The 27,299-nt window shown below is 43.0% G+C and overlaps 1 protein-coding gene across 1 annotated transcript in view; it reads right to left on the minus strand.

Annotated features, from left to right (window-relative positions):
- Plaa (phospholipase A2 activating protein) overlaps positions 1–19,111 on the minus strand; it is a 32,449-nt gene extending 13,338 nt beyond the window's left edge. The window contains exons 1-9 of the mRNA XM_051164283.1: positions 18,781–19,111; positions 10,382–10,575; positions 7,238–7,338; positions 7,034–7,154; positions 6,142–6,309; positions 5,698–5,833; positions 2,843–3,012; positions 2,386–2,543; positions 1,486–1,705 (exon numbers count right to left, since the gene is read on the minus strand). Coding sequence (XP_051020240.1) covers positions 1,486–1,705; positions 2,386–2,543; positions 2,843–3,012; positions 5,698–5,833; positions 6,142–6,309; positions 7,034–7,154; positions 7,238–7,338; positions 10,382–10,575; positions 18,781–18,929 — 1,417 coding nt within the window. The 5' untranslated portion in view covers positions 18,930–19,111. The remainder of the gene's footprint in view (positions 1–1,485; positions 1,706–2,385; positions 2,544–2,842; positions 3,013–5,697; positions 5,834–6,141; positions 6,310–7,033; positions 7,155–7,237; positions 7,339–10,381; positions 10,576–18,780) is intronic.
- Positions 19,112–27,299: the final 8,188 nt, after the last annotated feature.

Here is a 27,299-nt window from a genome sequence, read left to right on the forward strand (position 1 = left end):
GATGGGACTCTTAGCTCCTGCTGCAGTGCCATGCCTGCCTGTCTGCTGCCATGTCTCTTTACCGTGACGGCCATGGATTTCAACCATGAAACTGTATGGCCCAAATAAACACATTCTTTTATAACTTGCCTTGGTCACAGTGTATAGGAGCACAGCAACCGGAAAGTAACTAAGACAACCAGGATATATACATAAAAACAAACAAACAAACAAAAACAGCACTGGTGAGATGGCTCAGTGAGTAAAGGCCCCTACTAGTAAGCCTAATAACTGGAGTTCAATGCTTGGGAGCTACATGGTGGGAGAGAACCAACCTCTGAAAGTTGTCTTCTGACCTCCATGTGTGTTATAATGCACACATGTGCACAAACATACACACAAGATACATTTGAAAAATCTATTAAACAGTTTTTATTTTAAACAACAAGGAAATAGAAACTATAAACTCTGGGAGTATAGGTCAGTGATACAAGTCAAGGACTGTATGGATAAAGCTCTGGATTTGAGGCTCATCACCATAAAAAATAAATAAAAATGTTTTGCTATGTGTTTTAAATTTTTGAATTTTATTTAATTTCCTGGGAGGTTATTTTCATATAAATAAAACATGTTTAGATTTATTTTTTCATTCTATGTGTATGAGTGCTCTGCACATATGCATGTATGCATGTGTGAATACCCTATAACTGTGGACATGAGAAGAGAGCAGAACACTGGATCCCTGGGAACTGCACGTACAGATGGTAGTAAGCCACTGTGTGGCTGCTGGGAACTGAACCACCAGGGCACTCTGCAAGAGCTCTCAATTACTAAGCCATCTGTCCAGCTCCTATGTATTTTTAAGCTATTTAATTTAATTACGTATAATGGTGTATGTGCAGGTGCACTGTGACTGCAAAGTCCAAAAGTTTGCTTCTCTGGACCTGGAGGCACAGGCTGGAGTCCTGTGCAAGGGCAGTGAGCACCCCAACCACCGGCCCTTCTTCCCAGCCCCACAAGGCTATGTTTCAGAGGAGAGGGGTTTTACTTTTTAATTTTATGTGTATGGGTATTTTGTCTGCATGTGTGTCTGTACATCACATGTATGCCTGGTGCACAAGCACCCTAGTGCTAGAGTAACACCAAATGGTTGTGAGCTGCCATGTAGGTTCCGGGAATGGAACCCAGGTCCTCTGGAAGAGCAGGCAGTGCTCTTAACAGCTCAGCCATCTCTCCAGCCAGAAAGTAATTTTATAATTGTTTCTAAAAATATAACCTTAGTGTATACTTTGAGGCTTACCAATTAGAACGTGAAGTCAAACTCTAACTTAGTTTTAATCTAAAAACAGATAACATAATCATTAGCAGATAAGAAGACTGAACAAGGGCTGAGTTATGGCTTGGTGGTGAGAGTATGGACTTGCACACACATAAGACACTGGTTAGTTCTCCGCACACCCCAATACTAATGCTAGTACATAATAGTTAATGCAAGTTCAAGCTCACCTGTAAACGGGTCTGAAAAACTGGTATTCCCAAGTCCCAATGTTTGACCTTTTGTGTTATCAATAATAAATTTAGCCACCTGATCCAGAAACATGGGGTTCAAATCATTCTTCTGCAAGAAGTTATATGCAACTAGCCAGGGATCATCGCTGACATTGTATGGTAGTTTATATGATGGTCCACCTTCATTGACATCAATTGAGAAAACATAGTCATATTCCTATAATAGAAACAGAAAATAAAGGATGGATAATTTACATGCTCAAATATGTTGAAGGCATATGTAACATAATACAGATGTTATATGTCTTTTATTCTAACCATTTAGACTTAAAAAACTTTCTCTAAAACGCAATGGTAAAGCTTTCTTTCTGGCAGAAAAGGAGCCAAAGTGTGCACATGCGGCCAAATTAGTGTTTCATTAGGAGCCGGGCAGGCAGTGGCTGAGATGAGGAACAGATCATAATCTATTCTAGGCCCAAAAGACAGGGTCCCAAATGGTTGATCTCAAGGTACAAATTATCAGTTGCTAAGGTGCCCTACTCACCAACACGTACTGGCATTATAAGCACAGACCTGCAGTGTCCCTCATGGCTTGCCAAGTTTTACAGAGACAGGCATCAATTAAGCATGAAATGAAAGAAGAAACTCCTAATCCAAAATGGCTGGTGACAGTTTTGGATAGGAAATTCTAAAAGGTAGACAACGGCTAATTCGTTACATGGAGCTTCCTCTACATGCAGTTTATATAGATATATATATATTTATTAAATCTATTTTAAGACAGAAGATAATAATTTTTTTATTTAACATGTCAAAATACCAAAGAAAATTTTATTAGTAAACTTCTAATTTTCTGTTTAGTTTAAAATAATAATTAGAAAGCAGAAATTGACATACTTTCCCTTCATATAAAACTTTTCCAGATGTTTGCTGATTAGCACCAGATGAGCCAACAACATCACCAATTTTTATCCACCTCCCGTCGCTAACACTCCACTGATAGGCTTCCACTCTGTCTCCATCTCTGATTAGACGGGTCTGGCCTTCTCTAGTACCTTAAAACAAATATTTTAAGAATCAAAGGTTGACTAGCAGAGTAAAATCTACACACACTTCGGCAAATTTTAACGCTTTTTCTTCTTCTTTTTTAATGAATGCTTCTAAGTTCAAAAGTAAGATGAGCAAGAAGAGCACAGCTTCTCTCATCAGCCCTGGGTGACAGTAACAATCCTCAGTATCAGTATCTGGCACTGAGAACAATCGGAACATTAGCAGAACACCTCCCTTCGTGCCTCCTGGTATTCCGGAAGGCACGTGTGGTGGCACTTCAAACCAGTTACACCACAACAGTTACCTGGTTCATTCAGATGTTCCCTCCCAGGAAGCTGCTCAGCATTAATGTCCCCTAAGTCACCAGTCTTGGAATCGATGGTTGCCTGAGAGAGCTCTCTCTCAAACGCCTTCATCTCCTCAGCACTCGCTGCCCGTGCCTCTGACTCTGTAAACACCCTGATAACACCATCACTACAAGAAAAGCAAACTAATTTTAGGTCACTGCCACAGTTTATTAACATTCTCTCACGTGAATAAAGCAAAAACTATCTCTGCTCATGAACACAGAAAAGTGTCAGTTCATACTGAGGAGCAGTAGGACTGTTACATTGTTACTCCAGCTATTTTTTTTAAAGTTCCTGGCAAAGGAGAGAGAAATTCATTGAAACACAATTTTCAATTTTAAAAACATGTCAGTGACTGAAGCCACCAGAGCCGTGTGTCCACTAGGCTGGTGCTCTCCCACTGACTTACACCCTAGCATCTGGATTCCTAACCCTAACCCTGAGTACACAGCCAAGGCCAGCCTTAAATGAGTGATTTTCCACACATCAGCCTTTCAGGTAAGTATTACTATGCCTGCACAATTTCCAATACTATGTTGTGGGAAAGAATAAGCCTTGTCACAGGTGGGAGCAGTCTTGGCGGGCTTCACCCTTGGGCACCCCATGAATACCTTGTGACAGACTGAGTGGAGCCATCCTGGGCCTGGAATTCAGGAAGCAGACCTGGGAACCCCACCTGGACTATTGTCTTTCTAATGGACCCTCACCTGGAGAAGGAGCCGGTCCTTCCCACGTGACTCAGGCAGTTGGGGAAGAGAGAATAACAAAGTCGGCTGCAGAGCGAGTGTACAGAGCAGCGGGCCAGCTAGACCAGCACACAGGCCAGAGAGACACCTAAGGACCCGTCCCGTGGACCGGCTACCTGAAGGTTCACTCTTTTGTCCCTTTAACCTTTTTCCTTCTTGTATAAGCTAGTTGGGTTGTATAATAAAGTTTAATTGCTAAGAAACAGAGTCAACACTATGTTAAATATTTACTGTAATAATTTAGAAATAAGGCATTTACTTTTAAAAAATCACTATTACATGGGCAACTTACACTAACAAAAAGAATTGGCAAATTAGCTAGACATTGGGGCATATATTTATAATCACAGCCTAGTTTTCACAGCAAGACCTTATCTTGAAAACAATATCAAAAAACTAAAACAAGCAATCAAAGAAAAACAAAAGACAAACCAAAAGGATTACTGGGTGAGTTTACTTTACAAAACACTCAAGACCCAAGCTACTCTTTCCAAATAGCAGGTGCTCCACATCCTCAAATAATGTCAAAGAAAAATACAGTTCCACAATTAACGATATAGCAGTCCTCAACCTATATTCAAGAAAATACTCTAGTTTAATGACCACGTTTTTTTCTATTTGAACTTTAAAGTGGGGGAATCGTGTTAGCTAGTTTAAACCTCATCAGTTCTACAGAACACTTACTTCTTAATTTTCTGTTAGCTTCCTATTCTTCACGCCCTCCCCCTCCTCCCGCCTTCCCATGCCTGGCCTGGAACTCACAGAGAGCTGCCTGCCTGTGCCTCCCAGAGCGCTGCGATGTGAAGGCCACCACACCTGGCTGTCTCATTTTCTCAATTGGTTATTTTCCTCTGACTGTTACCAAGCTTCATGACATACACCTAAGTCAACAAATGAATTCCTGCCCCAACCAACCTACTAAGCCTTCTCACTCAAAGCTGCCACCTAGTTCTTCTTGCTTTCAATGTCTAATTTATAATCTTTTCCTACATCAAGTACCCTTTATTTCCTTTTTCTGTCCTATAATTTTCTACTAAAATGTAACAACAACAACAACAAGGCAGTACCATCTTTCAAAATGAGTCCAGATGCTTTTCTACCATCTTATGACCCTGACACTACGCTCCTTCCAGGCCTCTTTTCCATCTCCCTGAATTCTGGCATCTGGATGCCTGTGCTTTTAACCTCCTGACCCTTCGATATCCAGAGTATCTCACAAGATCTAGCTGCTAGTCTTCTGTCCCTCATCTTTATTTCTTCACTTGGAGAAAGTTCTGTGTAAACCTTCAGTCTCAGCTGCCTACTCAGGACCACTGGCACTGTGGCAGGACACTACTCAGATCCACCAAGCCTTAAGCCAAAATGTCTCCTTCCTTATGAACCAAATTAATTCTCTCGCGTTTCCATTTTTGTTAATGAGGATTACCACAAACTACAATTTGAAGCTTCATCCTTTTCCTGTTTTCCTCTGCACTCTCTCATTCATTTATCCATTAGTATTGTAAAGTCAGTGTTTTATAAGCACACACTCCTAGTACCATTCATTTCTACTTTGCTTTCCTTTCAGTGTGACCTCCAGTTGAACCCAATCTGCATAACTCACAAATTCCACTTAAATTTGGTTGTGTCTTAAGAGCCATAATCTTTTAATCCTAAGCACCAAATATAAGAAAGGCCCCGTCTGACTCTTACCCACAGGTAAGCCGCTCCATTCATCATACCCCTATCTCAGGGTGACATCTCCCAATCTAAGCACAGAACAGTCACTTCATAAAGGGAACTTGTATTATCCCATAGGTCACAAGTCCTAATTTCTGTTCTTGGTCCACTTTCAAAATCCAATTTCCCATACAAAATCCAGAAAAAATTTCCATACAAATTTCTATTTTTTTCTAACTTCTTTGGCATTTGGTATTTTCACTATATATTGCTGTTTTTCTTGGCAACAAAAATGTACAAACAAATCTTCCAGTTCATCTGAAATTTCTGTGGTTTACTTCTGCACACTCAAGTATCTATCAATCACTTAGACACAAAAATGTATTGACTGACTAGAATATAAATACCTCGCACCAACCACAATGTCACCATTGTCCAGCACACAGCAGCACCATATAGACTGAGCTGGAAGCCGAATTGTTTGGGCGCATTCACCATGTTTCCATATTCTCAGAGATCTGTCTTCTGCAGTTGTCACAAAATCTAAAATTAACAAAAACAGAAGAAGAAAATGTTTGGATAAAATTGAGTATGCTTATAAATAACGTCTTTCTTCATATGTATACTGAATAATTTAAAATCAATTTTAGATTTTGTAACCGGCTACAACTTCAACGTCATGTTTTTATTCATTTCATATTTTTTTGGACTAATTAATTATACGAAGTTCTCGGACATTAAAAGGCCGTTTTAATAATACAGCCATCTACTCTGAAATACTATCAAGATAAGAACAGAATTTTTCAAAAATGGAATGTAACAGAAAAAATTTAAATGTAGAGCAATCTTACCTCTACAATTTGGAAAGACAGATATGCTATAAATGTAATTTGTGTGTCCGTAGTACACTTCAAGACATTCTCCAGTCACCTGCCACCTTCTAATGCTAGCATCATTTGCACACGAAAGAAACTCTGTTTCACTCAGAATTGCCAAGCCTCGTACACAGTCTTCGTGCCCTGGATTTAAAAGAGAAAGAATACCAATCAATACAATACAGCATTTGGCTGGCAGCACTATGCAGTTTATCAATGCCATAAAACTTATAAGTGACTAGTAAAATCTACTTTTTCAAGTTATAGAAACTTATTTTCTCCTGTAGAAAGTGGTCTGGTAACCAGGCCATTTAGCAATATGAAGTTATTTTACATTTTTTCTATCTCTTTGAGATGATTTTCTAAACTCCCAAGATACTGTAGAGCAGGCCTGACCTGCAGTTGATAGAGAGCCGCCTGCTGCGGCTCCTGAACACTAGGATTAAAGGAATCCCCCACTACAACTTTAGCATTTTAAAGAATAAATAAAGAGGAAAAACAAAAACTCAGCCAAAATATTAATGGCCTATAAGCACATAAAGCAAACACATAAGGACACTCCTATTACACAGCAGAGAGGCTAAGGATGCAGTTCAGCGGGACAGCTTGTGAAGTGAATTTCCAAAGCCAAACGTAAAGCACATCATTAGCAAATGAACAGACAACAGGAACTCCAGTTTATCAAGGAGCCAGAGCTTACCTCCATACAAGAGTCACAGGCATCACCATGTGCACACACTCAGACCCACCCTGACGGTCTCACTTATACTGCTCTTCTAAGTGACTGTTTTTCAGCTTCTACACTTTCCAGGTAAACAATAACCCTGAGTACATTATGTATTATAAAAGCTGTTAACCCTGACATTACCTGAAAAAGTTCGCTCGCATCTTCCAGCCTTCCACAGTTTAATTGTCTTGTCTGCTGATCCTGTTAACATTAAACCCTGTTCAGGCAAAATCTTTACTGCCCATACTGCAGCTGTATGGCCCTGTAGGTAAAAAGAGTATCAACTGAAGATGCCACAGGATCTTATTTTCAGTTATTACCTAATATAATCAACAGAAATAATACCTGTAATGTCATCATGCATTTGTCATTCAGCCAGACTTTAGCAGTGGTGTCCCATGAGCCACTAAGTAATGTCCCAAATTTTCCAGATGAAAGACTACAAACTAAGGGGAAAATAATTAGTTAGTACATTTTCATGTGAACAAATGCAACCTAGCAAGCTTCTAAAGCATTAAAAACTGTAAGTAAATTTGTGAAGTGAATTTCTTGAGCCAATACAGTTCTATTGAGTAGAGCTGCAAGGTAGCACAGATCAAGACTACAAGCTTTGTGCCAGGGTGTCTGGAACAATGCCTGGCTGAGCCATGTATAAGCTGTGCAGCCAAAAGAGCCCTAGTTTTTATGCTTTTAAATTTGCTTTTATGTTCATTTATGTGTATACGCCTGTATGAGTGTACGCCACTCGTGTGCAGCTGCCTGTAGAAACAGAATAGAGTACTGGGTGCCCTGGGAACTAGAGTCACAGGCAGCTGCGAGCCCCCAAACTTCACGGGTGTAAGGCAAGAACTAGCAAATGTACCCAGTCAGTGTCAGAATTCAAAGCATGAAAACGATGGGCAACTTTAACTTTCATTAGATAGTTAATAGTAAGAATTTTTTGGTTGTTTTAAGTATGATAATGATAATATGGCTATTTCCTCCTTTTAGGGAAAAAGTTATGGCTGGGGAGAAGACTCAGTTGGTACGAGCCTGTCTTACACATAAGCACAAGGATCTGAGCTCAAGCTGCAGAACCCACATAAAAATGCCGAGGCCAGCAGAGTGCATGTAATCCCGGTACTGCGGATGTGAGGATGGCACATCCCTCGCGCTATCTGGCCAGGCAGCGCAGCCCATGTGGCAAGCCTCAGGCTACTGAGAGTCCTTTTTCTCAAAATTAAAAGGGTAAGTGTGGACAGATGGCTCGTTCACTGGATCCCTTAAGATGGCAGAGGAGAACTGACTCCCAAGTGTTATTCTTTGACCTTACATGTGCTGAGGCATCCACTTGCTAAACATACTAATCAAATAATTGAATGTAGCCCTGGCTGGCCTCAAACCACCCGCTTCGACATCGAAAGTGCTAGGACTAAAGGATGTCAGATAACGCCTGGCCCAAAGCTTTAAAAAAAAAAAAAAAAAAAGGTGGACATCACTTAAGGAACAACACTCAAGGTTCTCCCTTGGGGAGACAGACAGACAGACACACACACACACACACACACACACACACACGAATCCACGCAGGTACACTCATTGTTCAGTGGCAGTTAATGCACATGAACCATTTGTTTTTTCACAATCCATAAAAGCCAAACAATTTTACCTTTTTTATGTGACAAGGAGGAAATTAAAACTATATTTGGTGACATGTAAAAAACTACATGAATACACATTTCAAGATTATTTGTTGGACCTGGTTGTATAAGCCTATAATCTCACCTACCCAGGCAGAGAGGTGACAAGTTGAAGGTCTGCTTACGCTACCGTGGGCAATTAAGGCAGATCAGTATTTAACACTTACCTATTCCATGAGAAGCCCTACAGATTCATTGAAAAACAGACATTCTAGCCGGGTGTGGAGGCGCACGCCTTTAATCCAAGCACTAGGAGGGCAGAAGCAGGTGGATCTCTGTGAGTTCAAGCCCAGCCTGGTCTACAAAGCGAGTCCAGGACAGCCAAAGCTACACAGAGAAACCCTGTCTGGAAAAACCAAAAAAAAAAAAAAAAAAAAAAAAAAAAAGGAAAAAAAGAAAAACAGACATTCTGATTTATGCTTTTGTGTGAGTTGAACAGTTTAGCTAAAAAGCCTAAAATACTTAATAAATAACATCTTATAGGAAAAAAATTTTTTAAATTTTTAATTTTTAGACAAGGTTTCTGTGTACCATTGGCTATCCCGGACTCAACTTTGTAGGTCAGACTGGCTTCACCTGCCTCTGCTTCCCAGAGTCCTGGGATTACAGGCATGAGCAATCATGCCTGGCTAAGAATTTCATTTTAAGGTAATACCATGGTAAAGGAAGAAAATTAAATATAAGCCACTGACAATCATTAAAGCTATGTAAACTCGTGGAGATTTTTATATTACTTATTCTGTGTACACATATTTATTTATAACTCACAATAAAATACCATGTCTGTAATCTATATACATTTAAACTTTCTGGGCTGGAGAGATGGCTCAGAGGTCCTGAGTTCAATTCCCAGCAACAACAACCTCATGGTGGCTCACAACCATCTATAATGAGATCTGGTGCCCTCTTCTGGTTTGCAGGCAAGTACACTCAGGCAAAAAAACTGTACACTTAAACTTTTGATAATAAAAAAACTTTAAGATTTATATCATTCTGCATTTAAAATATTACATATACACAAAGATCTTCACGTTCTTCACAGGAGTTAAGTTTAAGTATTTACACATCATATCTCAAACTTGTACACACACTATATAAAGAGCAGGGGCTGGAGAGATGGCTCAGTTATGAAGAGTGCAGACTGCTCCTGCAGGAGTCCTGAGGCTGGCTCCCAGAATCTAACCACCTATAGCTCCACAATAGTTGTTTCTGATCTCCATGGGCACCTGTACACAGGTGCACATACCCACTTAGACACATGTACATAATTAAATGTAATAAAAACAAATCTTAAACCAATAAAATAAAAATAAGTACACATAACCACACTGATTTATCACATCATTTTGTAACAAAGAACTGTGATATTTCAAAGTATTTTCCCTTCAATAATGATATCAGATCACTGCTGGGTGTGCTGGTGCACGCTTGTAATCCCAGCACTTGGGAGGCGGAGGCAGAGGCAGGCAGATCTTCTTGAGTTCGAGGCCAGTCTGGTCTACAAAGTGAGTCCAGCACAGCCGGGCTGTTACACTGAGAAACTCTGTCTCGAAAAACCAAAAAATAAAAATAAATAAATGATATCAGATTCCTGAAACTATCTGATCCCTGGTACCAAAAGGAAAAAGTCTTTCAACTTAGCAATCTGTTAGTCTGAAAGTAAATTAAACAGAAAATTTACAGAACTAAGATAGTCCAAAACGTTACCACTAACAAACATATCTAAAAACAGGAGGAGAAAAAAAAAATAGATTGTAATTCAAACTAGTGAAACATCTTCAAACACAAAATACCATCATGTTATACTTACCAGTATCTTTGTGACCTTTTAAAATATAAAGTGGCATTGGACTGTCCAGAGAGAAAATGCATATATTGTGGTCATTTCCTCCAGTGGCAATTAGTCCATGAGGATATATGTCACTTGAGGGTATGATGCACACACAAGACACAAAATTAGAGTGGCCGCTCATACAGTGCATTTCTGTAAAGCCCCTGTTAGGACTGGAAAGACAGGATCATTAATAAATACACATTTGCCCCTGGCTTACTCTAAGACATAAAACATAAAAATACTCATTACTAAGTATGCAGGGTGAACTTTAAGAATGTACACAAAAGCCAGGTGTGATGGTGCACACCTTTAATCCCAGCAGGCAGGGGCAGTGTCAGTGGCAGGGTCAGGGTCAGGGTCACGGGGCAGAGGGCAGAGGCAGGGGCAGTGTCAGGGTCAGGGTCACGGGGCAGAGGGCAGGGGCAGTGTCAGGGTCAGGGTCACGGGGCAGAGGGCAGGGGCAGGGGCAGAGGGCAGGGGCAGGAGACAGAGGGCAAGGGGCAGAGAGCAAGAGGCAGAGGGCAGGGTTAGAGGCAGAGGGCACGGTTAGCGGCAGGGTCAGGGGAGGGGGCAGAGGGCAAGGGGCAGAGGGCAAGGGGCAGAGGACAGGGGGCAATGGCAGGGTCAGCAGCAGGGGCAGTGTCAGGATCAGGGGCACAGGGCAGGGGCGGGGTCAGAGGCAGGGGCTTCCACTAAGACTTTCTCTTCTATCTTCTTCATTGTTCACACACTGAGCAGGCAGAGAACAAGTGGTTAAGGGAGACCAACTGCTGGGGAACAACTGGCCTTAGCAAGCAGCAGCTGAGGAGAGGCCAAGGAAAGAAATACTAGCCCCAGCATCTAAGGGGATGGGAGCGACTACTTTAACAGGACAAAATGATGAAGACGGATGGATGGTGCTGCAGGTGGCACAGCATTATGAATGTAGTGAATACCACAACACTCTGGACCTAAAAATAGTTGAGTTAATGTTGTATTTTGCTGTATTAAAAATTGGGCTGGGGGGGCCAGGCAGGAGTGGTGCACACCTTTAACCCCAGCACTCAGGAGGCAGATCTCTGTGAGGTCCAGGCCAGCCTGGTCTACAAAGTGAGTCCAGGACACCAAGGTAAGAGCACATGGTGCTTAAGCACAAGGCTGCCTGGAGGGACGGGGACACAGACACCAGGATCCCTGAAGACTGACTGCCAAGCTGGCCTGATACATGCATACACACACAAACACACACACACACACACACACACACACACACACATACACACACACGTTCTACGTTCAGAGAGTGCTATTACATAACACTCCATGTCCTCTGTGGATGTTTACAAAACCATGTGGACAAACATACTATGGTGTTTGAATGAACAGTTTACCTAGGCTCATTGGAGAAGCTATGTTGTTCAGGGTGGGCTCCGAGGTTTCTGAAGCCCAAGCTTGGACCAGTTTTGTGCTCTTTTCTCCCTCTCCCTCCACTTGCAAATCAGATGTGAGTTCTGAGCTGCTACTCCAGTGCCTGCCCGCAGCTGTGCGCCTCACCACAATGTCCATGCTCCAGTGCCTGCCCGCAGCTGTGCGCCTCACCACAATGTCCATGCTCCAGTGCCTGCCCGCAGCTGTGCGCCTCACCACAATGTCCATGCTCCAGTGCCTGCCTGCAGCTGTGCTCCTCACCATAATGTTCATGGACTCACCCTCTGAAGCTGTAAGCAACCTTCCAACTAAACACTTTATTTTATTTTATAAATTGCCTTGATCATCGTGTCTCCTCACAGCAATAGAATAGTAACTAAGAGGCATAGTCCACCCCCACCCTCCATCCCCCTGCACGCACACACACACACCCTTTAAAAAGTTAGAGCAGGGAGTGTGGAACTTGTTGCGGCTAAAGCAGTAAGATCAACTGTTCAAAGACAGCTTGAGCTACAGAGTGAGGAAAATAAGGGGGTTATCTGTTCAGTGCATCTCTTAAAATAGCAACAAAAAAACACATACTTCTGTAAGAAAGACTAGTAGTAACGTCTGTAGAATCAGCGAGAAGCTGCACCAAGGGGAAACATTCTTCTAAGGCTATTTGAAAAGTAGGCCATTTCAGTGTACCTACTTCAATGGGTCTTAAAAACACAGTTTTAAATAATTTTATTCAGAAGCTTAGAGAAAGTTAAAAGATAAAACGTGTTTTAAATGTCTCTGGGGCAGGAGATGGCTCAGAAAACAACTAAGAATCTGTTCATGTTTCTACTTGAAGCAGTGGTGCGGCACAGCCACCTCAGCTCTAACACAAGGCTCTCTGCGGCCATGCAGCATTACTCTCCGCGTAACAACCTGTGTTATGCAAAACTATGTGTTTACCTTAGCAGTTCCCTGAATTAAGTGTCTGTCTGGGTCATTTACAGTGATCCATTAGGCTCTTAGTTTCAGAACTTGGTCTTGTTTTCTTCTTTGTATCTCCCCAAGTTCCTAGCACAAGATTTTACTTGGAAAACATTAAATACTTTGTAAATTAATGGGAAAAAAATACTTGAAAGCATTGGTAAGGAAGACAAAGAAGCAGAGCAGAGAGACAGCAGTCCTCCTGCACCCCTGAAACTTTTACTTTAGAAAAAGTCTTGGGGTGGGGGTGGGGAGGCAGTGCACCACAGGCACACAAGAGTCAACTGGATCTCAGAGTGTAAGCACATGTACATTCATATCACAGCCCAGGATTATCATAACAAAACAAAACAAAGCACCAGAGGCCAGGCCTACTGGTATCCTGTTGGCAGAGCAGCCAACAGAGCAGCTCCACTCACAGTGCTACTTTGGTAAGAGGTCAGGCAGCAAGCCCCACCCAGACACAGAGCTTCCCAGAAGCTATTTAGATCTTCATCCTCAGAGCTGAGCACATAACAAGGAAGCAGACAGCCAGGGAAAAATCTCCAGCATGAAACAAGCAAAACAAGCAGCGAAGAGGGAAGACAACACAATGTGGAGGAAGCAGACTCCCAAGGAGAAAGTAGCTTAAAAACAGGGGGTGGGGGTGGGGGGAGGGAGAAGAAGAAACAAAACCCAAAACCAAGGAACCAACAATAACAAAAAAACCCAGCACTCATTGTGTGAGATGGGAAGTTTGGCAACCATGAACCAGGACATAAGTTCATCAAGTCAACCCACTAGAAAGCAGCACGGGAGAGAAAAGCCATGAAGAAGACAAGCTCAACATCTGCATAGAAGCTCCTAAGAAAGAAGACAGAAAAGAAATGGAGAAAGAAAGCAACGGATTAATTTGAGAAGTTTTGGGCAGAGGTTATCACAATTATGGCCTGGGATGGTGGTGCACGCCTTTAATCCCAGCACTCGGGACGCAGAGGCAGGTGGATCTCTATGAGTTTGAGACCAGCCTGGTCTACAAAGTGAGTCCAGACAGCCAAGGCTACACAGAGAAACCCTGTCTCAGAAAACACACAAACAAACAAACACAAAACCCAACAACAGTAACACACACACACACACACACACACACACACGAACCCAAAAGACAAACAGCCAACTAATGGTCCAGGAAAATGGATGAAAACAGACAGGCTCCTTTTTAAGTGAACACGTCAGGGAGAGGGAATAACAGGTACAAACTAGGATGGCCCAGACTTCTCATAAGAGCACAAGTGGAGCAATGCTGTAAGATCTAGGAGGAAAATTACTGCAGCATTAGATCACACAGTCACTCCAATTGTCACTACAGTAGCAAGACAGAAAAAAATTGTTTTCAAACTTGTAAGTCTGAAGCACCTTTATTACTGACAAACTATACACCTGGAGGATATGCTCCAGTAAGGCACGATGAAGAAAACTAAGAAAGTGAAAGCCTACGTCTAAATGATAGAAGTTCAACACTAGCAGTCTAAAGACGTGATAGCAAAGTTACCCAAGATTATTTGTGCACCAGTGACAGATGAGAAAGCCTCTCATCTGTTAGAAAAGGAAATCCTAAATTGTCCAACATTTTAAAATAGTTTTTGCTGTTGTGATTTTTCAAGACAGAGTGTCTCTATGTAGCCTTGGCTGTCCTGGACTCCCTCTGTATATCAGGCTGACCTCAAACTCAGAGATCCACCTGCCTCTGCCCCACCTCCCTCCCAGAGCTGGGAGTGATTACAGGCCTGAGCCACAGGCCCAGCTAAATGTTCTAAAGAATTTGAAGTGAGCCAGGACAGTGGCACACACCTGTAATCCCACTCTCTGGGAGGCAAAGGCAGGTGGATCTCTGAGGATTTTGAGAAACTCCGTCTTGGAAAAAAAAACCAAACAGACAAAAAAAACCAAAACAAAAAAAAATTTTTTTTGAAGTGGAATTCCGATAAATACATAGAAAACTCAGCAAATGAAAACCTAAACTAGGGAGAAAACGAAAAACTAAGAAAGATCATAAAGTTGTTGAGGAAAAGTTAACAGTGTACAACACCGATGTAGACTAAATTATATAGTCACAAATCGATTTGGTCAAGCTAAGCAAAAGTCAGCATACAGAAAAGACAGATGAGGGCTGGAGAGAGGGCTCGAGGTTAAGAACACTGCTTGTTCCTCCAACGACCCTGAGTTCAATTCCCAGCAACAGCAACCACATGATGGCTCCCATCCATCTATTATGAGTTCTGGCGCCCTCTTCTGGCATACATGCCAGGTAAAACACTGTATACTTAATAAATACATAAATCTTTAAAAATTTTTAAAAAGACAGATGAGATGTGGGTGGGCAGAAAACAAGGAACACTAATTTCTAATGTTCCCTAGCAGAAACCAACAAATAATGCGTTAAAATCAATGTAAAGATATTGCAACATTGCATATTTTTACATTGACATAGAAATAAAACACAAAGTAAGCTATTATATAAAAATGTTGCCTCTGAAGAAAGGCCATCTGGAATGGGATATATCGAAAGGGACTGGCTTTCCTAGCTAACCCTAGTGCTTTCCTGAGTTAGGCCACAGCGTGTTCAGTGTCAACCAGATGAGAAGTCACTTTTGTCTTAGCATGGCCAAGAAAGGCAAATTATACCTTCAAATACAGGTAGTTTTCCAAGATAAGACTTGTTAGCCTGCAACCATGAAGTGGGAGAGGAGATCCCCCTTGGACAGGGACCTAAGGGAGGGTAGTAGGGTGGGGGTGGGAGGGTAGGAGGAACGGAAGGATACAAGTGATGGGAGAACAACTGAGTTGTAATCTGAATAAATTAAAAAAATGCAAAAATGGGTAGTTTTCAAAAGGCCAATCAATATAAAGACGAAGATGCTGAAGCCATGCCTGCTCTCTCCCTTGCCAGAGTTTGCAGCAGGCTAGTGGGATGCCTGTTAAAGAGGTCTGCAGCAGTGTGAGCCAGGGCATGCCGGCTGGTCTAGTTACACACACAACCATGAGGCAGTGTTTTTCCTGCTGAGCTGGACCTTTTGGGTTTTCAATGGACTTTGGCTAAAACCTAGATGGTAAATTCACCCTAAAATCCAGCTATTTCTACCTCCTAAATTCTCCCATCATTATCAGTTCATATCAACAATGGAGATAGAAAAACAAGTTTTATTTACTACTTGACTCCCAATATAGTTTAGCCCTTCATTAACTCAATTAATATACCAGGAAATAAAAATTGTCAGTGTGCCAGCTACAGACTCCTTTTAGATCATGAAAACTATTGCTGAGATGCAGAAGCTAATCACTGAGTGAATGAGACACTAACCTCAACAGCTAGGAATGATAACATTCTTAGCTGCAAATATTGGTCGCTGTTAGTTGATAATGTGTAAACAAAATCTGAAGAAAAACATCAGTAAGAAGAACCATTTTTCAGCTGGACAGTGTTGAGGCACACCTTTAATCCAAGCAAAGGCAGGCAATCTCTGTGAGTTCAAGGCTAGCCAGGTCTACAAAGTGAGTCCAAGACAACCATGGCTACACAGAGAAACCATGTCTTGAAAAACGAAAATGAAAACAAACAGAAACTAGTTTTCAAATGGAAGATTATTTCAGTTTAAAGTTCCCAGGAAAACACAATGACCCTAAGTAGGGCGTTGGTGGCGCACACCTTTAGTTCCAGCGTGCAGGGAGGCAGAGGACTGTGGATCTCTTTGAGTTCAAAGCCAGCCTGGTCTACAGAGTTCCATGATAGCCAAGGCTACACAGAGAAAATCTGTCTCAAGAAAATCAAACCAATAACTCGTTACTCCATTCTGTCAACCTACAACCGCTTTACAGAATGTAAAGGTTAATGACAAGATTCAAGTACTAAAACAGGCATCCTCTACAGTAGGTACTCCTTAACACAATGCTGTCCTTGTAGATGCATGCTTCTGCTGGTTTTTTTTTTTTTAATTTGCTGGGCACCAAATTCAGGGTCTTATGTAGGCTAAGCAGTGAGCTAAACTATACCTCCAATGTTTTTAATATTATTAATATTTTTAATGAGAGTGAGGGACTCCATTTTAAAGATACAAATTTCACCAATAACTATACTCAAATACAGAAAAGGTTGCCTACTTTACTAAGTGGTTTGGGATGTTGTAGACTCTTAATAGTTGGAAGAGACTATCGGAGGTCATATCCAACGGAGCACAGGACAGCAGTTTTGTCTATAATATCTCTAGTCTACGGACACACATTGGCTGCACTACAAAAGCCATCAAAGTGATCTACTTCTGCTTTGCCTTTAGACTATACAAAACTTATTAACATTCAAATTAAACCAAACCAAGCTGGGCGTGGTGGCTCATGCCTATAATCCCAGTACTCAGGAGGCAGAGGCAGGTGGATCACTGTGAGTTTGAGGCCAGCCTGGTCTACAAAGCGGATCTAGGACAGCCAAGGCTACACAGAGAGACCCTGTCTCGAAAACCAAAAAACAAAACAAAACAAAACAAAAACCAAATTAAACCAAACCACTCCCTGCTTGAAACTCAGTGTTTTTACATATAAACCCTACAGCTTGGCTCCTGCTAGCCTTCAAGACCTGCCCTCCCCTTTAATCCTAGGACTTGGGAGACAGAGGCAGCTGAGTTAAAGGCCAGCCTAGTCTACAAAGAGAGTTCCAGGACAGCTAAAGATATCACACAGAGAAACCCTGTCTCGAAAAAACAAAAAACGAAAACAAAAAAACAAAAAACAAAACAAAAACAAAAAAAGAAAAAAAAGAAAAAGAAAAAGAAAACAAGACCTGCTGTCATGGTCATGTTACAGTTCATCTCTGGTCACCCTAGAACCTTCTTTTCTCAATCCAGAACCACAATCCTTTGTTATGCTGTCTACAGTGCCCCTCCAACTTCAGCTTTCCCACTTCGAAGCCCTCCCCCCTCCCCTTGCACCATCAAAGATAAGCTCAATCAATATCCTAATAAGAGAAGTTGGCTTCAAAAGACACACGCTCTGGGCTGGAGAGATGGCTCGGCCGGTAAAGGCTAGGCTCGGCTCACAACCAAAACACACATACACACAAACACACAAACACACGTACGCGGAACAGCTTTTTTTAAAAAGTCTCTTTTTTAATGTCTCTCCCACCTAACTCTATTATTTTCCTAAAAGATTATAAGAGAGTTCTGTAAACAGAGAGGACCGGTCAGCGGTGTTCCTTCTCCACAGAATATATAACTCAACAACTAGGCCCAATTTATCTTTCCTGAAATCCGTTTACTGACTTAGTTTTCTCAACTAATCGGGTCTTAAATGTAACCTCGGATACTGATTTGGCCTGGACTTTAACTTTTTGGTTAACTTATTTTGGGGGGTGCGGGGGTTGCTGGTACAACTTAAGGCAATGATCATTTCTTTTTTCCTCAAGAAAATAGCACATTCCTACACAGGAATAAACATTTGAGGAGGTTCACCGTCTAACCTGGCCAACCAGGAGAAGACTCCATTCCTAACTCTCTGCAAGGCAATCACTGGGAACTACAGTCTTCCAAAATTAAATCCGAGAGAAGACTGGAGAGCACCTCCTGAGAAGGGAGCGAGGGGGGCAGGCCAGATGTCTTCACAGAACCGGAACTGGGAGAGGGTGCGCAGGGACCAGTAACTTCTGAAGCCTAAACGAAACCCGAGAGCTGGGCTGCCATCGCCGAGGACCCTGGAGGTGTTTTTAAGATGCTCGTCCAAGGTCAAGGCGCCCGTTAGTGGCCAAATTAGGGCAGGCAGCCAGGTCCTTCCACTCCATACTCAGGCACCCAAATCTTTGCGGGTTCGCAGACAGCGCGCCCCGGAGTGCCACCGCTCGGGATCCGCGGGGAGGCAGGGGCAGCGCCGGCGCCGGGGTGGACAGAGAGGGAGGGATACAGCGCAGGGAAGGTGGGTCCCTCCTCCCACGTGTCTGGAAGCCTGGGATCCACCCGCGGGGCCGCCGGGCTTGCAGCGCTCACCTGTCCGGGGCCCAGAGGCGGGTGGTGCGGTCCCGGGACGCAGACACAAAGGCCCCCGGCGGGTAGAGGCAGCACACCAGGCCCCTCACGTCCAGCTCGTGGCCCAGGAGCGAGCAGCTCAGCCGGTATCTGGCGGCGCCGCTCGCCATGGCCAGCGTGGGTCCGGAAGCCGGCTCCCGGGCACAGCGCGAGACTCGCCGTCCGCAGGCCCGAGCCGCCGTGCGCCGGGTTGCGGCCCGAGCCCCCGCCTGCAGGTGAGGGGCGCGGGAGGCCGGAAGAGCCCGTCAGCCGGTACGGAAGCACCGCGGGGGAAGGGGCGCGCCGATCGGGCTGAGTGACACAGCAGCCCTGACGTGCGCGCCGGAACTCATCATCCACCGCCGCCCGCGGTGACGCAACTGTGTGCGTCGGGCCGCTGGGGCGCCGCTGGCCGAGTCGCGCTTCTCCTCCCTCTCTCTCTCTCCCCAACGTCTGCGCTCCGGATCACGGACCGAGAAAGGGACGGTGATACCCTGAAATTCTGCGGAGGCGCGGGAGATCCAGGCCCTGTTAGGACCGGGTCCGTTTCAGAGAACAACCGAAGATATGTTAGTAGTTTCAGGGGGGCAAACCGGAACTACAAATCCCACAATGCCGCGGCTCCCGGGCGGCTCTCCGGCGCGCTGAATCCGGATGTTTTAAATCTGGGTGCTTGGCGTGACTCCTCCGAATGGTAGAGTGAATTGCTTTTTTACCTTACGTTAAGATTTCTTTTTTTTTTTTTTTTTTAAACCCACTTTCTGCATGCCTCCAGAGAGTCTTTCGAGATTTTCAAATCTAATTGTATTTCATTTACAACGACAGAATCTTGAGCCAAAGTGAGAATTTCTAATCACTCGCCTTTAAGCTAACCCCTTCGTTCCTACCAGATTTCGCAAATAAATATGGTGGTCCAGGTTTATTCTTTCCAAACGTGACGACTGTTTGCCCGAGGTTTGACACAGTAGCTATAAAGTGAGGCAGAGAATGCTTTTAATTTGTTTGTTTATAAGGTCTCACAGGAGCCTTGTGGTTTCTGCTCCAATTGCCGAGCGCTGAAGTTACAAGTGAAAATGCATATTTTTAACCGAACCTCCGTGGTGCTGCTAGGTGTCTCACTACACTGTTTTGCGTTGTAGTAGATTGCCTTCCGTATTGCACGGCATCTGCCATACCACAAAGTTCCCAAATCCAGTTTGCATTTTTCTTTACATTAATTAAAACTCTAATTCTAGGCTTTAAGTCGCTATTCCTTATTTCTGTTTTTCTCTCATTTAATCCCTGAAATGTAGACATTTTAAAACCTCTTCTGCCACTATCCTCTCTGGGCGATGTTTCCCCGAATCATATTTTCAAACTTTGGATATTTCCAGTTATCTATTAGAAATTTCCTCCTAGTGGCTTAAATTATTTTAACATTCTCTAGTTTTTCTGCCCCTTCTCTCCAGCCAGTTCAACACATGAAGTAAGACTCTTTTTCTAAACTAGTTTTAAGCGTCATTCCCTTTGTTCAGCAACCCCAAATGGCTTTCCATTATTAAGCTGGGCACGGTGGTACACGCCTGTAATCTCAGCACCAGGGAGGCAGAGGTAGCCGGATCTGTTAGTTCCACTCCAGGCTGGTCTACAAAGCGTGTACAGGACAGCCAAGGCCACACAGGGAAACCCTATGTCGATCCCCCTCCCAGCAAAAGAAAGAGTACACTGTTATATAAGGCCTTTTTCAATTCCCTAATTTATTTTACTAAAGTCATTTCTCTTAGGTATGTGTCTGCCTCGGTCACATTGATTTTTTTTTTTTTTTTTTTAACCTTTCCCTGAACACACCACGATGTTGAAGTTTGTAGGTTCCTAAAACAAGCAAGCAAACCCCAGTGCTATGGGAGGCAAAGGCGTGAGGGTGAAGTGCAGGCTGTACAGTGAGTTCTAAGCCATTCTGTCCACAGAAAGAGCTCCTGTCTTAAGAAAACACACACCAGCAGGACACGGGGCAAAAGCCTGCAATCCCAACACTTAGGGAGGAGCAGATGGATCTCTGTGAGTTCAAGGCCATCCTGGTTTACAAAGGGAGCCCAGGACAGCCAATGCTACAAAGAGAAAAACCTTGTCTCAAAATACCAAAGAGAAAGAAAGAAACACACACACATGCACACACTCTGCATCTAAGTTGTAATCTTTTCTCCATCTGTCACAGTTCAATACCAGCATATCTTGTGAACCCTCCTAATTCCTCTTTGGGCCAATACAGTTTTATTTATTGCCAACTTAGTCTTCATGGTGCTGTAACATATTTGTGTAGTCATCCTTTCTACAAGATTAAATTTTCTTCAGGATATGTCATTCTTTTTCAGTTTTTCTGTACTTGTTGTTAGCTTGGTTTTCTTTTTGTTTTTTTAATTGTATTCTCTCTTTGTGTGTATATTTGTGCCTAGGGGGTATTTGTGCATTGTGTGTGTGTGTGTGTGTGTGTGTGTGTGTGTGTGCGCGCGCGCGCATTAACCAGAACACATGTATAGAGGTCATAGGACGACTTGCAAGAAGTGGCCCTCCTTTTCTCCCGTGCGAGCCCTGAGGCTCTAACCCAGGGCCTTGTGCTTGGTGGGGTGGCCAGCAGGGTTAGCCACTTCTACATCTCAGCGCCCTTGTTTGTTTTATTAAACAGTCTCTCACTGGCCTTGGCTGCCCTAAAGTCCCCGGCAGCCTTGCTGTCTCGGCCTTCTGACTGTTACGGCTCTAGGGGCACCACTGAGACTCTGAGGTTGAGGACGGCCTCAGACTTAACCATCAGATTTACTGCTTTCTGTTTAATAGGTCTTTAGTGGATATTTTCTCACTATAGTGTATCACATAAAAAAATAAATTCATGGCCAGGCAGTGGTAGTGCACATCTTTAATCCCAGCACTCGGGAAGCAGCGGCAGGCAAACCTCTGAATTCGAGGCCAGCCGGTCTACTGAACAAGTTCCAAGGGCAGCCATGGCTACACGCAGAGAAACCCTGTCTCAAAAACAAAAACAAACCAAACAAACAAAGGAAGAAAAACAATAAAGAAATAAATTTATCATTTCGTCCTCACAGCAATCCTACAAAGTAGGGAATATAATCTCTTGTCTCACAGATTCACAGATAAAGAATTTTCATTGACTGAAAAATAAAAATGTGGCCGTTGGACTAAGAGGGGTGTAGCTCTGACACCCAACTCAACGTAACCAGCAACTTAAACTTAACTAATCAAAATCAGAAATGGGAGGCGGGGGGCGGGGCGGCTGGAGAGATGGCTCAGTGGTTAAGAGCACTGGCTTCCAGAGGACCTGAGTTTAGTTTCCAGCACATACATCATGGCTCACAACCATGTCTAGAGCACCAGTGTCCTCTGGTGCCCTCCCCAGGCACCATGTGCACAGGATACATAGAAATATGTATTGGTACTTACACACATAAAAAAGGAATCTTTTTTTTTTTTTTTTTTTTTTTTTGGTTTTTTTTAGTTTTTGAGACAGGGTTTCTCTTGTATCCTAGCTGTCCTGTCCTGGACTCACTTTATAGACCCGGCTGGCCTCAAACGCACGGAGATCCACCTGCCTCTGTCTCCTAAGTACTGGGATTAAAGGTGTGCACCGCCATGCCTGGATTTAAATTTTGTTGTTGTTTTGTTGGTTTGTTTGTTTGTTTGTTTGTTTGTTTGAGACAGGGTTTCTCTCTGTAGCCGTGGTTGTCCTGGACTCACTTTGTAGACCAGGCTGCTTTCGGACTCACTGGCCTCTACCTCCCCAAGTGCTGGCATAATGTGCCTGACTAATTTAAAATTTTATGTTTGTATATCAATGTTTTGCTTCCGTGTGTGTGCACCATTTGCATGGTTGGTATCGCTGGAGGCCGGAAGAGATGTCAGATCTCCTGGAACTGGAGCTACAATTAGATGTGAGCCACCATGTTGGTTCTGGGGAAAGCAGTCAGAGCAAGACCTGAGCCATCTTTCCAGCCACAATAAATGGAACTTTTAAGAACATAAAAATCGGCCAAATTTTCCTCTGGGACGTCACACCATAAAGAATCAAGTATGTGTTCTTATTTAATTAATTAATTATTTATTTATTTCCCAAGTGCTGGTAACTAAGGGCGTGCGCCACCACACCTGGCCTTTCTCTTGCTCTTAGAAAGTTTTCCCCTTGTGGTTCCTAGATGGAGCCCAAGCTGTTGCAGCTTCTCAGCTCTACTAGTAGCTGTTTCAACAGCGTGGAAGTATGCAGTGGTTTTCATTGGTTTAATTACTTAGTTAACAACTGAACTTTAAAAAAAAAATCACATAGGAAGGACCTAACAGTTGACTGAACTTAAATCCTGTTAACTAAGATGAATTCATGGGGCTTTTGTTTTTTCTAATTGTAACATTTTTGTTAAGGACTCAAAGGTTTAAAGACTAGCGATTTCTTCTAACTTTCATAAACTCTCCTATGCCGAAGAACAGAGGAGAAATCTCCGCTGTATCCGTAGTTCTTTCAATATATGAAGTAGCTGACCATCCATGTTAAGTTTTTTTACAAACTAGGTTCATCATACAACTCAGTAGAGTGTTTTCTGTTGGGGGTGGTCTGATGTATTTTGATGCTAATTACTGCTTGCTGTCTCTGTGAACCTTTTGTTTAATAAAAAGCCATCCCACCTGGGCAGGGCAAGAGATAGGTGGGGCTAAGAGAGAGGAATTCTAGAAAAGAGAGGAGGAGAAAGGAGAGAGACCTGAAGTGAAGAGAGGAAGGCTGCCATGGGCTAGATGGAGGAGACACACATGGCCGGCAGCGTGGATGGAGAATCCGGCCCAGATGAAGAGCGTGAGCAAGTATGTGGGATTATGGATGGGAGGGAGCTTGATAGAAGTTTTTAGAAGCAGATTGCATGGGATTGGGGCAGGGATCCCATGCCTGCCCCACTGTGGGAGGTAGCTTAGAGGACTGATATCTGCCCTGCCCCAGGTTAACTAAGGCTATTTTAAAATATAACAAGTGTCTGTGTCTTAATTGATTGCTAGCTGGGCCTACAGATAATACAGGTAATACAGATAATTTTAAAAACAGTAGTCTTCATGGTGTCTATAAGACCCTGAGTTTGATCTTCAGATACAGCAATAAAGGAGACAGGGAACAAGGCAGCACAAGGCGTCACACACCTTCATCCCAGCACATGAGCTAACGGCAGGGAATCTCTGAGACCAGCCTGCTCTACATACTAAGATCCTGTGTCAAAAAATAAAAATAGAGATCTGGGTTTTGTGGCATATACTTTTAATCCCAGCGCTTGGGAGGCAGAGACAGGTGAGTATGAGGCCAGCCTGGTCTGTAAAGCAAGTTACTGGGAAGCCAGGGCTACCCAGAGAAACCTTGTTTCAAAAAATAAAAATAGAAAGTCAGATAAAGTTGAGTATTATAGTTTTTGTTCCAAGCATTGTGCTTTTAGTATGACTTGGTTAAAACAAAAAAGAAAAAAAGAAAAAGCCTAAATTCAGATGGACATGATGGTGCGTACCTTTAATCTTAGGACTCAGGAGGCAGAGGCAGATTTTTGAGCTTCAGGCCAGTCTGGTCTACATAGAGTTCAAAGACAGTCTCAAAAACAACAAAAGCCTAAATTCAATACAGAAAAACTAATGTAAAAGATATGAAAATAAAATTGGGGTCAATATGGCCCAAGACTGGTAACAAATTCTGCTAAGAACAAGGAATTTTAACAGTTAGTAATGACATTTGGTATGTCTGTAAATGTATATAAAATTAATACATAATATAATACAGGTATGTAGGAAGTTACAGCCTCTGTTTGTTGGCATAAGCTGACAAAACATTAAATATGAGGAAAAGTGTCTGGATTGACTACACAGAAGCACCCATATAGTGTAAATGACTCAGGAGTAGCCAGCGTTCTGACATTGCTGCACGGCATGCCATCTTCAAACATGTTAGGACACTTTCATAGCTGTCCCGTGGCCCATGGGCACGTGCTGCTCATGAGGATAGATGCTGGTATACCTCTATACATGTCTATAGGCGTGTTGAGTTTCTTGTTTATCATTGGAGGAAATTGAACCCATGATTCACATGGGCATGTTAAGCACATACTAAACTATATCCCCAACCCCCTTCATGTGTAAAGGGAAAGGAAATTAGGAGTTATAAAAAATATTAAGTGGCTATAAGCAAATTGGAAAAAGCCAATCAGTTTGGAAAACATAATTCTGGGACAAAGGCTGGCTGACTCAAAGAACAAACAAAACTGTGAATGATTCTCTAGGGACAGTGGTGTGTGACACACGCCTGTCCACTGCAGTGTGAGTTTGGTCTTCTCTGGTTAATGAGATTTTACAGTACAGAGACTCAGGCTTAGTGTTCCCCTTGGCTGCTGTGGTCAGGTTGAAGGCTAACATTGCTGAAAGTTTCTCCCTGCTTTGGGTGGGAGGAAAAGCAAAGGAAGTTCAGAAGAACCTCAGTTTTAAATTAAGGTGGGTTTTTTTGTTGGTTTGCTTGTTTGTTTGTGTACTTTTCCAACACAAGGTTTCTCATGTAGTCCTGGCTGTCCTGGACTTCCTTTGTGGACCAGGCTGGCCTCGAACTCACGAGATCCCCTACTTCTGCCTCCCGAGTGCTGGGATTAAAGGTGTGTGCCACCACATCTGTCTTAAGGTGGTTTTAATTAAGCAACTTACTATAAAATACTGTTCTCTTACTCCTCTACGAATTTTAATTTTGACCAACATGCCCCAAAGCTTGGTTTAGGACACCAAAATACAGATGATCCTCAGCTTACAATGAGCTACTTTTTTTACTACTTGCAAATATCCTAAGCAAAATTGGAGTTAAGAAGGGCCAGGTGTGGTACACACGCCTTTAACCCAGCACTCAGGAGGCAGAGGCAGGCGGATCTCTATGAGTTGAGGCCAGCCTGGTGTACAAATTGAGTCAGGAGAGCGAGAATTACAAGAAAAACCCTGTCTTGAAGAACAAACAAACTAAAGGAAAAAAATGGAGTTAAGAGGCCAGAGAGAGCTGGGTGGTGGTGCCCGTCTTTAATCCCAGCACTCCAGAGGCAGAGTCAAGCCGATCTCAGAGTTCAGCAGGCCACCCTGGTCTACAAAGAAACCCTGTCTTGAAAAACAAAAACAAAGCAACAACAACAACGCGAGAGAGATAGCTCAGCAGGTAGAGATGCTTCTCATAGAAGCCTGACTACCTAAATTTGATCCTCAGAACCTCAGTACAGGTGAAAGAACAGAACTGTCTTCCCGAAGCGGTCCTCTGAGCTCCACGTACACACTGAAGTGTGTACTTCTGCACACAGACACACTAATAACAGTAACTACATCTGCATGTGGTGGTACACCCCTTTAATCCAACACTCAAGGAGGCAGAGGCAGGCAGATCTCTGTGAGTTGAGGCCAGCTTGGTCTACAGAGTAAGTTCCATGACCGCCAAAGCTACAAACAACCCAAAAGTAGTAACTAAAATTTTCAAAAATTTCGTGTTTTTTTTAAAGATTTATTTATTATGTATACAGTGCACATCAGATCACCTTATAGATGGTTGTGAGCCACCATGTGGTTGCTGGGAATGAACTCAGGGCCTCTAGAGGAGCAGTCAGTGCTCCTAACCACTGGGCTATCTCTCCAGCCCCCGACATTTAATGTTTTGAGCTTCCAAGTTTCATTAGCTTATTCCACCTTAGACATCCTTGAGCATTTATATAAGCCTACTGCTGGCCAGAAACACCTGGCACAAATTGTACTGGATAAAGATAAGTGAATTGCTCATGTAGTCTGTTGTTTAATCTTATCCATAAACAGACAACTCGGTAGCCGCCGCAGTGGCCGGTTTGGATCTGCAGCTTGCAGCAGAATATCGTACCATATTCTGCTAGCCCAGGAAAAAATTAAGATACAATGTCCCAACCATGGCTTCTTTCTAGTAGATATCACTTCCACACTATCATGGTCAAAACACCGAGGTTGAACTATTGTAAGTTAGGAACTGTGTGTGTATACAGGAAATAGAATGTTAACAGTGCATGAAGGAAACATGATAGGAATCTTGTAGTCACAGTTCTTTAAAACTTGAGGCTAAAAATACTCCCCCCCCCCCCCCCCGGGGTAATGGTTCAAAGTCAAAATCCCTTAGAATAGAAGGGGAAAGATAAAATGGACTTCATCTTTAAAAAAAAAAAAAAAGCTTTATTATGTGTGTTTGCACCATAAACACACCATCTGTATGTGTCATAGTACTCACCTGGAGGTCACCGGACAATGAATAGAAGTTAGTTGTCCTAGCAAATGGGACCAGAGACCCACTTCAGCCCTCAGACTCGGCAGCGGGGCAGTCTCTGTGGCCCCAGCTTTAGCTTTAAACATTGTTAGCAGTGAGCAGAACAGAGATAGCCACAATAGACGCACTAATGTGGACAGGGAAAGCCCACAGGCCTCAATTCTACATAAAGAACTACAGGCCACTGAAGAATGCTGGT

Source organism: Acomys russatus, chromosome 2 (genome assembly GCF_903995435.1).
Source record: "Acomys russatus chromosome 2, mAcoRus1.1, whole genome shotgun sequence".
Lineage (NCBI taxonomy): Eukaryota > Metazoa > Chordata > Mammalia > Rodentia > Muridae > Acomys > Acomys russatus.